The sequence below is a fragment of the Akebia trifoliata genome, chromosome 8 (genome assembly GCF_017979445.1).
Source record: "Akebia trifoliata isolate Shusen 1 chromosome 8, ASM1797944v1, whole genome shotgun sequence".
NCBI classification, from domain to species: domain Eukaryota; kingdom Viridiplantae; phylum Streptophyta; class Magnoliopsida; order Ranunculales; family Lardizabalaceae; genus Akebia; species Akebia trifoliata.
Window position 1 is genome coordinate 153,099 of NC_141382.1, and position 16,308 is coordinate 169,406.

At 35.4% G+C, this 16,308-nt stretch overlaps 2 protein-coding genes across 2 annotated transcripts; both read right to left on the minus strand.

Annotated features, from left to right (window-relative positions):
• Positions 1-2,915: 2,915 nt before the first annotated feature.
• Positions 2,916-6,972, minus strand: LOC147395203 (NADPH-dependent aldo-keto reductase, chloroplastic-like). Its single transcript, XM_086452402.1, has 8 exons — positions 6,831-6,972; positions 6,399-6,536; positions 4,594-4,644; positions 4,250-4,326; positions 3,908-3,995; positions 3,497-3,772; positions 3,136-3,379; positions 2,916-3,036 (listed from the first exon to the last, which is right to left on the minus strand). Exons 2-8 carry the CDS (start codon positions 6,534-6,536, stop codon positions 2,993-2,995), a joined length of 918 nt encoding a protein of 305 aa, XP_086308528.1. The 5' UTR covers positions 6,831-6,972; the 3' UTR covers positions 2,916-2,992.
• Positions 6,973-11,148: 4,176 nt separating this feature from the next.
• Positions 11,149-14,827, minus strand: LOC147395204 (mannose-1-phosphate guanylyltransferase 1). The gene is made up of 5 exons (XM_086450841.1): positions 14,655-14,827; positions 12,801-12,925; positions 12,556-12,618; positions 12,198-12,437; positions 11,149-12,063 (listed from the first exon to the last, which is right to left on the minus strand). The coding sequence occupies exons 2-5, from the start codon at positions 12,909-12,911 to the stop codon at positions 11,392-11,394; spliced, it is 1,086 nt and encodes a 361-aa protein (XP_086306967.1). The 5' UTR covers positions 12,912-12,925; positions 14,655-14,827; the 3' UTR covers positions 11,149-11,391.
• Positions 14,828-16,308: the final 1,481 nt, after the last annotated feature.

Consider the following 16,308-nt stretch of genomic DNA (forward strand, 5'->3'; position numbering starts at 1 on the left):
CGAACCCCTTTTACTCATGATCCTCTTCCTTTTATAAGTTTTCCACTTGATCATTGTCTGTGCCATTTGTTGAAAAGACCCAAAGTAGTTAGCTTTCTCTCAGGGTGATTAGCTCACTTTCTAACATGTCAGCTGCAGGAGTTGTTACAACTGCCCTGTCACTTCTGGGATAATCAGAGTTGATCTGACATGATGTGGGTTGTTAGAGCTGTCAATCAATGGCACATCTATCAGATTCGTCTTGTCGACTTATACTGTCGTTGTCCGTGCTACTTAATTGATCGGTGACTCAGGTCTGGACCGGATATCCGTGCATCCGAAGAGTTTAATCAACTGGGCCTATATAGTAGTCTATCCGAGTTTCAAATTGTTACTTCTGGACTTTGTTCGAGCCACGTGTCCATGTTTAAGAATTTCCCCCACACATGCCACTGGAAGTGTTGAAACATTATATTGAATAACATTGAAACATTGTCAAATACTTTTAAGAGTAAGACTGACTGACACCGTATGGGTCCCGACTCTAACCTGTAATCTCTTACCAAAAGGATTTTTAAAATCATTTGTACAAGTGGCAGCATCATAGCCTACCTGAAAATCTTATTTTTCAATCACATTTAAAAAAAAAAAAAGGAGAAATAATAATAATATTTGGGTGGCTAATACTAATGGAGGTTCAATTTGACTCAGCTGGCTTGCTAGTTGACGAAGTGCGTTTGCACCACCGTGCTCTCATTTTCACAGGCTGTATTTGTAGTCCCCAAGATTTTTTGGTCTGTTTCTGGTTCAGCTCCCATGTGCATTGTGCACCCACCCCTTCTTACTTATATCTAACTCTCTCTCTCTCTCTCTCTCTCTCTCTCTCTCTCTCTCAGTTAAGTTACTAAGAGTTCGACAGACAAAGATAGTCGATGATGAGAGGAATGGATAGGCACTTGAATTGGGTGAAAGCGTTGGCGTCGGCTTGGTGTTTCATAATATTAGTGGGGTTGCTTTGCTGCTGTCTCAACACTGAACCAAGAAGACAAGGCGGAGGTGATAGTTGCACTTGTGATGGCGGTGCTTCTCCTGGTGGTTGCACTGGTGTTTGATCATTCATTTTACCATCTTCAACTACAACTGGTTCGTTATTTGTTTTATTATTTTTTTCTCCCCAAAACTAGTTTTATCTATATGATTGTTAGCTTACTACATTTATAATCATTTCAATTTTTTTTATTTTCTATTTATTATTAATAATTTTCCCTTTATAATCCAAAATTTATAAGTCTCGACACCAACCAAACCAGTCATGGACTTGTTGATAAAATTGATTAATTAAAAGTCTAGATGTTAAAAATTAGCAATCAGATTGATTTGAGTATAAGATGATGAATGGGGAATGACGGGTTAGTGTGCCTGAATTAATTGAAAGAGCATGGCATTTAGAGAGGTGAGGTGAGATCCAAAATATAATATAATAGGGACCACTGGAGTAGTAACCATTGTGTGCTGGAAAGGAAAAAAACACCTTACTAAGGCTCATCCGCCATCAAAAAAAACCTCGAGATTTGTAAGATATAGATAGAAGTGATGTGGACGAAGATAATGTCAGTATTTAATAGGCGCGAAGATGGTGGTGAATGCATCATTAATATACACATTCTTCCTTAATAATTACTAGATCCAATATTTGATTTGATTACCCATGCATGGGGACATGACTGCTTTGGTTCAGATCCATTTTGGTACATTTCTAATATTCAATTAGTCATACGACTATACCCAGTTGGTACACGCCACTAACAATGTTGAGATCATATTTGATAAGTTTGTAAATTGTCCACTATGGTATACGTAGGGTTAGGGAAGTCCATTGAGATGATTTGGTTATGTACAACTGATGTAATTAAAAGTAATCTATTTAGAGGGAGCACGCAAGCTGAAAATTGATTTTTAATTTTATAGAGAATATGATCAAAAGATGATGATCTGGACAATAAGACCAATATCAGAACACACGAATTCAAACAAAATTGGTCTTGTATTAAGCTTCCATATGATGATAATAACTAGAATTTTCAATTTTCTGTTAATGAAGCACCTCTCCCTGAAAATTTTCAATAGAATTCATTCATGGATGAAATTTGGTATGATTGAATGTGTTAATTGAGGATATGGATTGATAATTTGAAATCCAATAAGATATATGATTTGTTCTGGATCAAACATGTTGTCATTTGATAGACTCAATTGACTATTTGAAAGTATATACACTAAGGGTGTAGATGCCCCGCCATGCACATTTTTCTCAAGTAAGGGTATCTCTTTTAATGAACTAATTAACAAAATAATATATATGGAATGTATTATTGGATCAAATCAAATCCAAACCTTATCCCACAAAGTTATCTAATTGGATCAACCTCAATCCCATCCAAATCCAATCCATTAATAACCCTAGTTTGAGCAATTTTTTTGCCCTAAACTAATCAATGAGGTGTGAATTTTGTATTTGGTCCATTCTAGGAATCCGTCCAAACATTTGGGTGGCCCAGAATTGATAAGCACAGTTGCTATCCATAACAAGCAAATGTTGGGCGTAGTGGCCAAGGCATCCCTCCAAATTGGCCATCCACAGGTTTATCTCTGTTTACCTGGTATTTGTGATTTGTGGGGTAATGCATATACCTGGGGAATTCGGGTGCTCTAAGAGGCCAGTTGCCGTGTCCCTGCTAGTCAGGCCTATGGGTTTGAAATCCCCGTCATAAAATAAAAAAACAGGGAACAGCATCTCTTCGTTGAAATAAATTAAAGCCAAAGCTCCCCAACAAAGCATGCATTATTTGCCAAGTTTTAAGGAGAAAAATTCCACCAAGCTTACAATTGGATTTTAAATCAAAAACAACATTTCATGGTTAAACAAGCTTCTGGGTATCATGGTTGGAAAAAATTTCAAACTCAATAGTCTCATATCTCACCATCCCACAGCTCTTGAAGGCTCTTATATGGACTACATGTTTCGTGAACCGCAAAATCCCCTCGTAGGAGCCTTTGCTGCACCACACATCACAAAAAGTCACATAACTGAATACATATGTATATATGCTTTTATCATTTGCGTTTGTGTACGTGCGTGTGTGGTGGATTATTTACCTGGTTGATTCCAGAATTTTGAGAATAGTTCTGGAGGGATGCACCAATCAAATAAACTGAGATTCTCTTTAATTCTAGACTCATTTACACTCTTGGGAAGGACACTGTGACCGCTCTGAATTCCCCAGCGGAGAGCTACTTGTGCAGGCGATTTGTTAAGCTTCTCAGCAATCTCAACTAGTATGGGGTCCTTCAATATCTCACCTTTGATCCAAGACCCTGGAGACCCCAAAGGAGAGTAAGCCTGCAATAGTATTCCACCAAATGTTAAATCATCATCTCTACGTTGTGTTAACAAATGAAGTAAATCTTGGTGAGCCTGATCTTTAAACCAGCTAATACAAATCGTAATGAAAATTACAGTGAGATGGACACCGGTTGATTTGCATAAGTTGTGTAGTGCAGGTTGCTGCCAGACAGGATGGCATTCCACTTGGTTGACAGCAGGCGGCACCTTGGCATAGGTGAGAAGGTCCTGCAGCTTCTGCGTTGAAAAGTTGCTGACCCCAATCGCACGTGCTTGCCCTGATGCATACAAGCCCTCCATGGCAGTCCATGTTTCTGGAAGACACAGAGGAGCCATCACTTCTGGTTCAAATCCATGTGACCCGGGCTTAGTCCGAAATGGCCAATGTATCTGCCACAAAAGATAATGTTCCAAAACCAGTGCCACAAAGAGGAACAAAGTGCTTAATGTGTGCTTAAGAGATCTATGAACAAGTTATGAGGGGATCTGTAACTGAGCCAAGAAGAAACAACAGAATAAACATACAAGATAGAGGTCAACATAGTCGAGTTGCAGATCTTCTAAAGTCTTGCTCAGTGCCTTGGAGACGTCCTGAGGTGAATGGTCGCTACACCTGGAGAAACATAGGTTTATCTGTAAGTAGCTAAGTTACCGAATAGATTGGAAAATGGGTGTTTTTAAAAAAACTTGAATCCTAAAAAATTTAAATTCTTGTTGAATAAACTGGATAACTAACTATAATGAAGACCATTTTATACTACTTTAGCTGGTCTATCATGAGCTAATAATGTACTTCATTAACTCAAGACAAAGAATAGAGAAAAAGATGGAAAAAGAACACAAAAGGAGATAAATATAAGTATATACCATAGCTTGGATGTGATCCAAATCTCACTACGCTTCACAACACCAGTTGAAAATAGTTGCTTTAAAGCTGCACCTACCTGCATCATGCCAAATTACAGAAGATAACCAAGACATTAGCATAAAGTCAACTAGAAAACAATGTGCATAAGAATACAGAGCAACTCCCTTTTTATGGAAGTATTCAGCAAGCTGATCTTGATATTCTTGATGGAAAGATGGTTTCTAATCGACTGTAAATGTGCACTGAAGAGTGTCTAAACAAATACATCTTCTCTGTGGGTGTGATAGTAAAATCTTTTCTTAGAAAACTGGCGTTAAAATTGAGAAACCCACTTTAGTCTTACCTCTTTCTCATTATCGTATGCTCGAGCACAGTCGATATGCCTATAGCCAGCCTGTGCAAATACTGAAAATCAGAACCAACCAACCAACCAAATACCAGAAACTCTGTTACAACTCATATGTGTGGTTACTGTAACAATGTGAATTAATGGAACCTATCCTATCCTACCACAGCACAATAAGTGGCACCAACAGATTCACCCAACAAATCAACCGGTTGGCCACCTATGGAAAGCCAGGTGAAGTGTTAGTCCACCCTGCACGCCACCAACTCAATGGTCGATAGGTTTATATGTGCAATGTAGAGGGTCGGGATCCGTTAAGTATAATGAACTTGATTTTTGACTAATAATCTGTTTTAAAAATTTAAAAATAAAAAGATAAAATGAAATCACTGTATAAAAATTTATGTTTTGATGATGACCCATTTTTTCTCTGTTCTTTTTTATTTTCCTTTTATTGGTGATGTGAGGTCTGCCTGAGCCACCAAGGACATGTTTCGGAACTTTTGACAACTCGTAGGATTGCAAGCTAATGTTAAGAAGAGTCTCCTTCCTATTTTGTATTGGTGTTAATGATGACACCAAAATGGAGAGATGTGAAAATATTGGAATTCAAGGTGGGAAACCTACCTATCCAATACCCTCTTCTCTCTCTCTCTCTCTCTCTCTCTCTCTCTCTCTCTCTTTATTTGTGATAAGTCTAGCTCTCTTTTTCCACTTTGTTTTCTTACGAAAATGTGCAATCATACACCTGAAAATCACATTTTCCATGGTAAATCCATTTTCCCGCTAATTTTCCATTGGCAATCATAATAACCTTCATCTCCTTAGTAGAAACATTGAAACCTTATACCAATGATTTGGGCCGAGTGGATTAAACGAATCATGTTCCTCTATTCGATTCTATTCATAACCACATCTTCTATCGTTAAAAGTGGGTTCATGTCTACTTTTACTATTTAAATCTATGTTCTTTCGGGTCTTCTTATCATTCTTTTAGAACCTTCAATTTGCAGGTACATTCTAATTGGTATGTAATCAACGATCATTGAACATATCTAAACCATCTCAATCATCCCGACAGTAGGAGTTTTTCTCTACCCCTTAGGGTGTTAAGGTTGAGTTCTATTACTCCAACCCCATGACATACATGCATTTGAGCCATTGCTCCTACTGATAATTGGTTGTTGAAATCAAATGTTTCGCTTAGAAACAATACAATTGGGTATGTAAAATCAAGTCACAACGATGGATCAGATCAGCACCTTCTTGAAAACCCAAATAGAGCAGCCCATTTTTTTGAGCTTCCACTTCCAACATTCATTGTTAACTTTCATCTACAGTTTTTCCTCCTAGTCTCTTGGTTACTAGTATTGTTCATAATCATGTTGGTACTTGTACTACTATTATATTAATATATAGAATAATGATAAAATGACTCCCACGAATGGCATATTCAATCCACTCCTCTAACATGACATGTGCAAGAACTGTACTCCTTGGGAGGCATAATTACACCTCCCCATAAAAAGTGCAGTTGTGTATCCCAAGGAATACGTATCTACAGTTCTAGCATATGTCACATCAGGGAGAGTCAATTGAGTATGTCATGTGGGAGAGTCATCTTATCAGACGACTCTAATGCACAATGCAAGGATACAAGTGAAAAGCATCTTATATGTGCGCCACCATATATCAGAATGTACATGTCAATGTTACTCCAGCACGACTCATAATGCAATTCTCAAGAATAGTTGGAATTTCTCCTAATTATATCCACGGATGAAAAAACAAAATTTAAGAACCTTGACGGCTGCAAGGACAGCTTCTCCAACGACACCTGGATCAGTTTTCCATGTACCCAATCCGATTGATGGGATTTTTGCTCCCGTATTAAGTTCAAAATATAATGGTCCAAATTCTGATCTGTTTTTACTGCCCATCTTCCATCCAAAAAAAAATCAAACATAATTAACCCATAATTTTGCAGAACAAAGAGTGATAAAAAATAAAAAATAAACCTTCATACATATAAAAAAAAAATTATTTTTTTATATATCCACATGCAAGTTAAACGATGAAATGTGATTCAAATTATCGACCCCAATACTTTGGGATGATAATAATGATTTAATTCCTCGATTCATAAAAATAATAAAAAAAAACGTTAGAATTTATCTAATTCTAATTTTTTAAAAGAGATTTAAGGAAAATAAAGATAATGGTAGATTAATCACCTTGGTGTGTGCTCTTCAGGTAAACTAATAACAGCAAGAGAGTTTTAGAGAGAGAAGAAAATGTGGATGATTTTACGAAAAGGCTTTTTAATTGAGATTTAAAATCAGAAAAATGATCCATTCCTTCCTTCCTTGTTCGTGGTCAAGAATCAAGATTTTGACGACTTCAGTCGAGCAAAAATCGGAGAGATTCATGTGCCATTTGCCAGCTAGTAATCCTATGTGTCGTCGAGTTTCCACAGTTTTTAAATTTTAATAAATTCATAGCCATCCGATTGAAAGCTAGCTAGCGTTGCCTAATCAATTTACATGTTTTAGACCAATGTCCACACTAGGATTAGGTTCTGGGATCGATTTGGTAGGATTCAATCATATCTATCATCTACAACTGATCAGACCACCAACTTCGAATCTAATATCTAATTGAATCAGATCCTTGATTCAGATCCAAATCCAAACTTTTATGACCTCAATTGATCAGATTTCAAATCTATTTCGATCCTCCACATTATTTTTTGATCCATTTTTGGACAGATTAGTATATATATATATAGATAGTAAATTCTAGAAGAATTAAATTTTGGTGTTTAAGTTGCAATAGATTTCATTAAAAATTCTGAAATAATTCAAGAATTCTTGCAAGACATTAGAGAAATTGGTCAAATTACATTACTAAAGTTCAAAATTTTATTCTCTTTTTGATTTGTTAATCTAAATCATTTGATACCTAAACGTGAGCAGCATATGGCAAGTCCTTCGTGATGATTAATGGATATCTATAAATAAAAAAATTCTATTTTTTTTTGGTTTGAGCTTGAGTTTTTCTTTGAATTCTTGAGGGCTGTAGTGTTGTATTGTAGATGTGGCGATTCATGTGGGACCAACAACCCTTAGTAAGATAAATCTCGCTAGTGAGGCTAGTCTTAACTCTTACAACTTCACAACCAAACCACGAAAGAGGCCTAATTAATATTAGGGAAAATTAATTAAAGGACTCTTATGGAAGGACTTCTTCCTAAATAATCCCCAGGTTTTTTTAGTAAATTTTTTCTTTCTAAATGATTGAAGGACCTCATCTCTCACATTTCTCCCACATGTCATGTCTCTCTATTGAATATCTTAATCATTTGCATTCATCGTTTTCATCCAAAAATTGGATTTTTGACATTTAAATCGAATTTCGAAGATTTTATCCCGTCATAAAATATTTAAGAAAGAAGAAGAAGCTATTTTCGAACAGTTTTTTTAAATATTTTGAAGATGTATATAAAAAATAATAATTTTTTCATTTTTTTTCAAATTTTTGAATGAAAATTGACCAAAAATAATTCTTTTGAGTTGAAATCATTTAAACAAGTCATTATCTTTAGTCAATCTTTCCATAAAAACTCAAAAATTGAAAATGGGTGGGTTTTACCAATGTCAAGTTCACAACTTTTTGATTTACCAATGGGTGAGTTTTAAAAAAGTGAACTCAACAATGATTAAAAAAGCGTTGTAAATGAAAAGTGGTGAACTCGACAATAAATAGTGGTGAGTTTGACGATAAAAAAAGTGAACTCGACACAAAATAAAAAAACATTGAGTTCGACAATAAAAATTGTGAACTCGACAGTAAGAGGGACCATTTAGAAAGAAATGTTTTACTAAATGTCTTGCGAAGCAACCTTTAAAATTTAGGGACTATTTAGAAAGAAAACCTTCTATGAGGATCCTTTAAGTAATTTTTCCTTAATATTATTTTAATTTATAAAAAATAAATCTATTTTGGAAAAAAACAAAAAGAAGCTGTTTTTGCTTTTTAAAGAGGTAGACTATTTGCTCCCTTCTTGTTTCCAAATACTTGTAATAAAGCCTTCCCACCTATATGAGAAATAGATGATCAAGAAACAATATCAATTTAAGATTATGAACCAAAAACTTCACATCATGATTAAATAAGAGGGTCAATACGAAACAGATACGCTATTATGATCATTAAATAAGAGAGAAAACGTTTAAAGTTCAAACCACATATAGATGATCTATATGAATTTTTTTTCTAGTACACACTCCAATCTTTCTTGAAAGGTCTTAAATCTTGTCTTTTCTTCTCCAGGTCCATAAATCTTTCCTAATTCCTCTTTACAATGTTAGAAGAGCATCATATGGCAGCTCCTTCAACCTTATCTGGTCCACAACTGACAATGGAAAATGTGCGAGGACAAATGCCAACTCGATTATTCACTAACTGCAACAATATATTACAAGTAAGTTGCAAGACTACCACCGAACGTGACCAATCATTCATGGACAAAGAGATTTTCATTATTTTTTTCTCTACTAAAATAATTTATTATGTCCTTGCTACCTTGAGATATGAGGAATTTCCCCCCCAAGTTCAAAAAGTACAAGAGACAAGTATTTGATCACCCAACAATTTGTAAAAGGCTCTCTCTCGTGAATCAAGTTGCTTATGTTCTTATAGTTAAAGAGGTTGATCACCCAACAATTTGTACAACTCTCATGCCTTTCTCTTGTGACAGAACACTAAAATCTTGTTATTTCAAACCCATAAAAATAAAAATAAAATCAGCCTACATTCATTTGATTATGAGAGAGTTTGAGGGGACTTTGAATGTCATAAGGAACCATTTCAGCAGCAGTCCATGACCTCCTCTCGATGGAACTTTTACGCTTGGTTACTTATATTGCTTATAATATGGTCGTTGAATGAAAATGACTTGCCATATGCTCTTCTCTTCTCATGTTTAGGTATGAAATGATCACAATTCAAAATGAGAACAAATTTTTGAGTGATAATTATTTAATTTGATGAACTTCTCCAATGACTTCCAAGAATTCTTGAAAATTTGCACTACTTTTAATGAAATCTATTGCAACTTACACACCAAAATAATCAGACTAGGAATCGGCTTTAGAGGTCTGGCTCAGGTTGAATCATTTCTATTTCTTTCTGATTCTAGATGCATAGACAAGTTCAAAGTTGGGTTGGATACGAGAATACCTCGGATTAGACTTAAGTTCCAGTTCAAAGTGAGTATGGCAGAGACAGACTTCATCATGTTGACTGCGACATAACCAATGGATGACTCTGTTGGAATTTAGAGAGTTCAATTTGAAAACCCTTCAATATACATTGGGTTTAAACCATAGGGTAAATCAATCCCAACTTATTGCTCTATGCTTTATGCTTTATACTTTAGTTATTAGTATTGATTTTGTCTTATGTAATTTTAGTCCCACATCGACAATTCTTAAATAGTTGTACTTCTAATAGCTTTAAAGTTGATAGAAGTAATGGGAGGGCTCACGGGGCTTAAGAGGAAAATCCAACTCTAGTCGATTTAACACACAATTTTGCAGAGGGTGCAAAATCTCGGATTTATACCTCACATGGGTGTGAACGAAGGCCACTTTTTGCCTAATGTCTTACTTCTGTTTAGTCGATTTAACACAATTTTCTCTGATCTCTTACCTTTGCTGCTGTTGTTGTTGTTGAAATCTTCAAAGTGAAACGTACTGTTTAGTCCTAGACATCTCCATAACTGCTACTTGAGTCCCAGTCCACTTTTTGGACCCGATCAGCAACCACGTCGGGTCAACAACCCTACCCTACCCATCGACCAAGGAATCTAAGGGGGTCCAAGAGGACAGGATCATCCTTTGCTCTCTAGTTCTCTTATGTAGAAATGTGCACAAGTGCACAAATGGTGACCTGAAAAAAAAAAATACTAGATTGCATACTTGTAGGCCGAAGATGACCACGAAAACTCCGACCAGATGAAAAATAATCAGGTCTAACATAGTCCCAGTTCATTTACAATGCAAGGAAACTTATTTTGAAAAATGAGCTAACCTGCAAATGAAAAGAACTGCTCAAGTTTTTCAATGTTGAGAATTGGATAGCTTCAGACCTCGAGCCAAAGCATCCCAAGGCAGGCAACCAGACACCTCTCAAGTCTCTCTCTCACTCTCTCTCCAGAATCCAATTCTCGATCAAATGCTCACTCTTATCCATCGGCTTTAAAATACCCAATAATTTGTTTATTTACATTTCATCCTTTTATCTCCAGCCTCTGAGTCTAATCAGATGGCCAGGATTTGGTACTATCCAACTACTAATCTCTCCTTTTTTTTAATTCAGAGCATGGATCACACACTAATCCATACTACTGTGTACAGTCAGAATTTATGTCCATCTGACCATATTTATCTGCCCAGATAAACAAGATCAGAACCAAATACATTCGAAGGATTTTAGTAAGAACCCCAATAATCGGATATAAATCTGATTGTAGAGGCTACTCAAACTAAATAAAGAAGAATCATGACTGGGAATTTATTACTTTACATTGAAGATTACATCTCATAGCCAAAAAACAAAACAAAAACACACCCTAAATGAGAAAATCTGAGCATCATCATCTGTCTCATCAATTCTGAACTTAATAAAACTACAGTCTTGAACTTGTGAATTAAAGAGAGAGAACAAACACAGTTGAAACAAACTTTTCTAATATTAACACTAGAAAGAAAGCTATGATTATGAGGTTTAGCCTCACATGACGATCTCCGGCTTCCAAATGCTGGACTTGATCTCCTTGTGGGGTAGGACAACTCCTCCATTGCTGTATATTTCATCACCGACATGAACATCTTCTCCAAGGATGGTCATGTTCTCAACCCGAGCCCACTGCCCAACAGTGGAGTGCCAGCCAATGATGCTGCTGGAGATACATGCATGTTTTTTAATGCGAACCCCACGCATTACAGTACAACGTGAAAGTCTCACTCCTGACTCAACAACACATCCCGGTCCAATAGCCACATCCGGACCAATCAGACATCCCTCTCCAATTACAGCACTTTCATCAACCAAAACATTTCCAACAATGTGAGCTCCACTGGCCAATTTGGACGAGGATTTCTTTCGCAGTGAGTCCAAATAGAGTCTTAGGCCTGTGATGTAATCCCTTGGTTGGCCAATATCCATCCAAAAACCTGGTAGGACCATTGCATAGAGCTCTTTCTCTGCTGCAATCTTGGGGAAGATCTCTTTCTCAATCGATGTAGGCCTCAATTGAATCCGATCAAGAACGGATGGGTTCAACAGGTAGATCCCAGCATTTATCTTGTTGCCCACAAAGATTTTTGGCTTTTCTACAAATCTCTCAACTTTCCCCGTTGCCTCTTCCATAACCACAACACCATACTTTGAGGGCTCATCCACCTATCCAATTTAGAAACAATTTCTATCATTTACCTAATAAGAATTTTACTAGGGAAAATGGAGTACCCTCTCCTAGAAAGATAGAACAGATAATTTGTTAATGATAGTTAGAAATATACATTAAAAAAAATTACCTTGGTTACCATAATGGAAGCCTCCCCTCCATGAGATTTGTGGAATTCAATCATTTCTTTGAGTGGGTAATCACAAATGACATCACTATTTAGGATGAAAAATGCCTCACCGGATTTGTCAATCAGCTTTTCCCTCGCCAAAGCCAGGGGACCTGCAGTGCCGAGGGGCTCAGTTTCTTGTGAGCAGGTGATCTTAATCCCAAGCTTCGTTTCAAAATCCTTCAAGAAGTTCAGCATCACCTGCAAAGCAAGGAATTCCACACACGGTGCTCCAAATTTAGTTGTAACTGTGTTAAACAGGATATTAAAGGACTTTGTTGATATTTTGGGGGGAAGGGGGGTTCTCTATTTGTTTTACCTCTGGTTGGTAATTGATGGCCAAAACAACCTCGGTAACCCCAACAGCTTTGAGAGCTTCAATCTGATACAAATTCAAGCATATAAAAGAAAGACAATATAGAGGATCTGATTTAAGTTATCCATAAAAGTAAACAAATAACCAGAATAGGAATCCAAACCTATTTTGAATGGATATATTATCACCAAAAATAAATATACAAGAATTAAATGTGTATACAGCAAGACAAGTTTACAAAGTAAAACCTGATGCAAGATCATGGGTTTATTAGCAAAATCAACCAACGGCTTCGGGAAACTGAGTGTCAATGGCCTCAACCGCGTTCCAAACCCTCCAACAAGAATAAGTGCCTTCATCTTGTAAACTCCTCCTGTTTTGATTGAACAATCAGATTTGACATGGAATAGCTCACTAATAATTAATTAAGGAATGGATAAGCAAACATATCCCCATCCCTCCAGTATTTATCCAGGCCAAGGGCAGACAGATGCTATTGTATAGAACTCTAAAATGACATTTGTTGACACTACGGCATGATAAGTAACAGCGATGCTGCCGAATGTTAACAGCTGGGTGTAAAAATGAACTTCACACGAATTCAATACATGCATTGGAAAAAGATAAACACCAGTCCAAGATAGCAAAGCTAGATGCCAAACAGGTGTCAAAAGATGAGTTCTAATGCCATAACAGTAAGATGAAATGCGAGTATCTCACTTAGCTGGAAGAAAGGCACACAGACCAGCTAAACCATGGGATGGGTTTTTAAACAGGGATCAACAAACCCATTGAGTTTTTTAATGGGTAGGCGATTAAACTAGAACAAAATTAACAGGTTACCTATAAGTCAAACTTAGGAGAGTAGAGATCGGAACAAATTTAAATGTCATACAAGAATTCCTGTCCTACTACCTGGAGACTGAGCCAAAGTAATTAAGAGCAGTAACTATTGGAGATCTTCAAATATATAAACAAAATAGCCAATGGATCCAGGATTTGAATCTTGAACAAAACAATAGTCTAATTAAGAACAATAACATGTAAAAGAAGAGCTCGTTATATAACAGGGTATCCTTCCATCGGCCATTGTTTGGGGTCTTTGGAAAGAGCGCAACAACAGGGTATTTCATAGCAAGGAGAGCTCGTTACACACAGTGACTTTAGAGATATTTGGGCTTATGTTCCTTTGGTCTAAGATGATCAAAGCGTTTGAGGGAGTATGGTTCCAAGACTTCTTATTTAATTGGGATACCATTTGTAATAGCTAGTGTCAATCCTTGTATTTTTTCTTTATTTTTGTTTTCTTTCTTTTTTTGTTGGTTCTCGTGTGTTGTTTGGGGGCTAACTCAGCCTCCCTCTCTCCTTTTCTTCATTTATATAATCTTATACTTAAAAAAAAATAATAATAATAACATGTAAAATACCTTGATTCGCTTTTACAGATATGGGTTCTAGTTATTCCAATAGTAAGTTCTAGCTAAAAAAGAAATTGTTGGATACTTACTTTCCTCAAGAAGACAATTTTTCCAAAAAATTAGAAAAATTAAAACTAAAACTATAAGGAACTAAGGATAAGATATCGATGTCGAAATCCAAATATTTAAAATTTTGCATAAAAAATCAATTAGAATACTGCCTGATTGATCACTCAGAACTACAATCTCACTTGATTAAGGGTCTAAGAAAGCTACATGTCAGCATAGAATACAAAATCAAAGTGACAGACCGAAATCACACAAAGCAATTGATAAAATAGCAACACCACGTACCAGATCTTAACAAAGTACTGAACAATTAGAACAAATATGGTACTCAACAAAGGAAGAATAAATTAAAATGTAATAATCGATCCATTATCTCATTAAATTCAAAGAAATTCTACAAAAAAAAAAAAAAAAAAAATCAGATCTTAACTACATTGCTCGATTCCTCTAGAGATCTAAATCTAACAACCAAAAAAAAAAAAAGGATAAAAGAACCTCTTTGAATGATTAATTCCTCCAAAAACGTCCATAAACCACAAATCTAATAAAAATCAAATAAATAATAAAAAAGGTTAAATTTTTAATAGAGATTGCGGAGATCTCGTTGGATATTACCTGAAACACGGTCGGAATCTAGCTGAAAAACACGATTCCCACAATAAATTTGGGCACAATTTGACCTCTCTCGCTGGTTTTGCCCTTTTCTGTGTTGGCGGGTCGAGAGAATTTATACTTGGCGGATTTTAGGCGGATTTGCTTTTCAAGTTCGTGTGGGATAAGACTTTGAATTGTTTAGGTAAGAGGTTGATTTTGGCACCAAAACCATCTAATATATTAATTAAGTATTGTAAAAAAATATATATTTCTTTTTATTCAAATCTAATTAGTCTAAAAATTATTTTTAGGGACTTGAATACCACTGCTGGCCGCTGGATGCATTACAATCTTTAAAAAAAATACATTTTTATTTTATTTTTATAGATTTATATTTATATAATCTCCCAATCTTTAAAAAAAATACTTTCTTTTTTATTATTAATAGACTTATATTTATATAATAATGATTTTCTAACTAGAAAGTCTTCATTTGGGTGATGTGGCACGGACATGGAATCATAGATCTTTTTTCTTGGGATACACAACTGCACATCTACAATTGAGTTAAAATGATTTTCTTTAATAGAAGCATGTCTTGATCCTTGATGAACATGATAAAAAAAATTGGCCATCTTTTCTTTATAAAAAAAAATTAAATAAATAATAATTCTTGTAGGTATGTTTGTAGAAGAGGAAGAAAAAAAGAATTGTAATTTTTTTTTTTTTCAGTACAATCATATAAATGGAATGAAGTGAAGGATTTTTCAAGTAATGAAGTAATTGTTTATGAGTGGAATGCAACTAGTCGGTCTAATATTATTTATTTTTTATGGACAAAAAATTATATTTATATAATAAAATGATAAATACAAAATGAAATAGAAATTTTGGCAAGTTAAGTTTTTTAATCTTAAATCCTTAAAAGAGAATACTTTAAATTGTAGGTAGGTGGAGGATTCATTTTGATTAATTTGAATAAATTCAGAAATCTTTCAGTAAAAGGTTTTGTTAACATGTGCCGTTATGTGTGTTGTCGAATAAAACTTCTAGATGAAATTATAGGAGAAACGTAGACTATCAACTCAAATATGATTGAGAGATTGTGAACTTGATCTTAACCAATACCTCTTGATTTTAGTTGGTCTCAAAACGACTTGATCATAAACTCGACTATTGACCTCAATTTGGACTTCGATTAATTTGCTCTCTCTTTCTTATTTTATTCTTTTATTTAAATGGGCTCACCAGGTTCGAGTGAAATTGGATCAAATTTAGATGAATCTATAGGCAGTGGCTTAGAGAATAAAGGACATCGGCTCATAGACTCGTATGAGTTTGGGCTTAATAGGTTGCTTCAAAAAGCTTTTTTCCAAGAGGTTTTCTTCGACATCTTCACCCAATATGTGGTTTAGGGGTTTTGTGAGCAGTTGGCCAAATTCTTAACGTGCATTAAAAGTCGATCTATCTCGGATGAGTTTTTCGACAAGTTTGAGTCGTCTCGTTCAACAATGCAAAAAATGGCCTATGATTTTAAATCTCATCTAATACGTTTTACTTATCTATCTGTCTTGTTGGTGGATGATACCGAGACGTATGGGACAAGATTTAAAAGAATTAGTCTTTTGGACAAATTTTGAAATTGTCTAAAGACAAAAGATGACCAATTCTCTTA

What these genes read in the sequence shown, in the direction of transcription:
- LOC147395203 (XM_086452402.1), bottom strand. Translation starts at nt 6,536, where the DNA reads ATGGGCAGTAAAAACAGATCAGAATTTGGACCATTATATTTTGAACTT. An exon ending in CAACCGGTGTCCATCTCACT is followed by an intron (nt 3,380 to 3,496) that starts GTAATTTTCATT and finishes ATACTATTGCAG; the next exon opens with GCTTACTCTCCTTTGGGGTC. An exon ending in AAAATTCTGGAATCAACCAG is followed by an intron (nt 3,037 to 3,135) that starts GTAAATAATCCA and finishes TGTGTGGTGCAG; the next exon opens with CAAAGGCTCCTACGAGGGGA.
- LOC147395204 (XM_086450841.1), bottom strand. Translation starts at nt 12,911, where the DNA reads ATGAAGGCACTTATTCTTGTTGGAGGGTTTGGAACGCGGTTGAGGCCA. An exon ending in AACCCATGATCTTGCATCAG is followed by an intron (nt 12,619 to 12,800) that starts GTTTTACTTTGT and finishes AATTTGTATCAG; the next exon opens with ATTGAAGCTCTCAAAGCTGT. An exon ending in CCATCAATTACCAACCAGAG is followed by an intron (nt 12,438 to 12,555) that starts GTAAAACAAATA and finishes CTTGCTTTGCAG; the next exon opens with GTGATGCTGAACTTCTTGAA.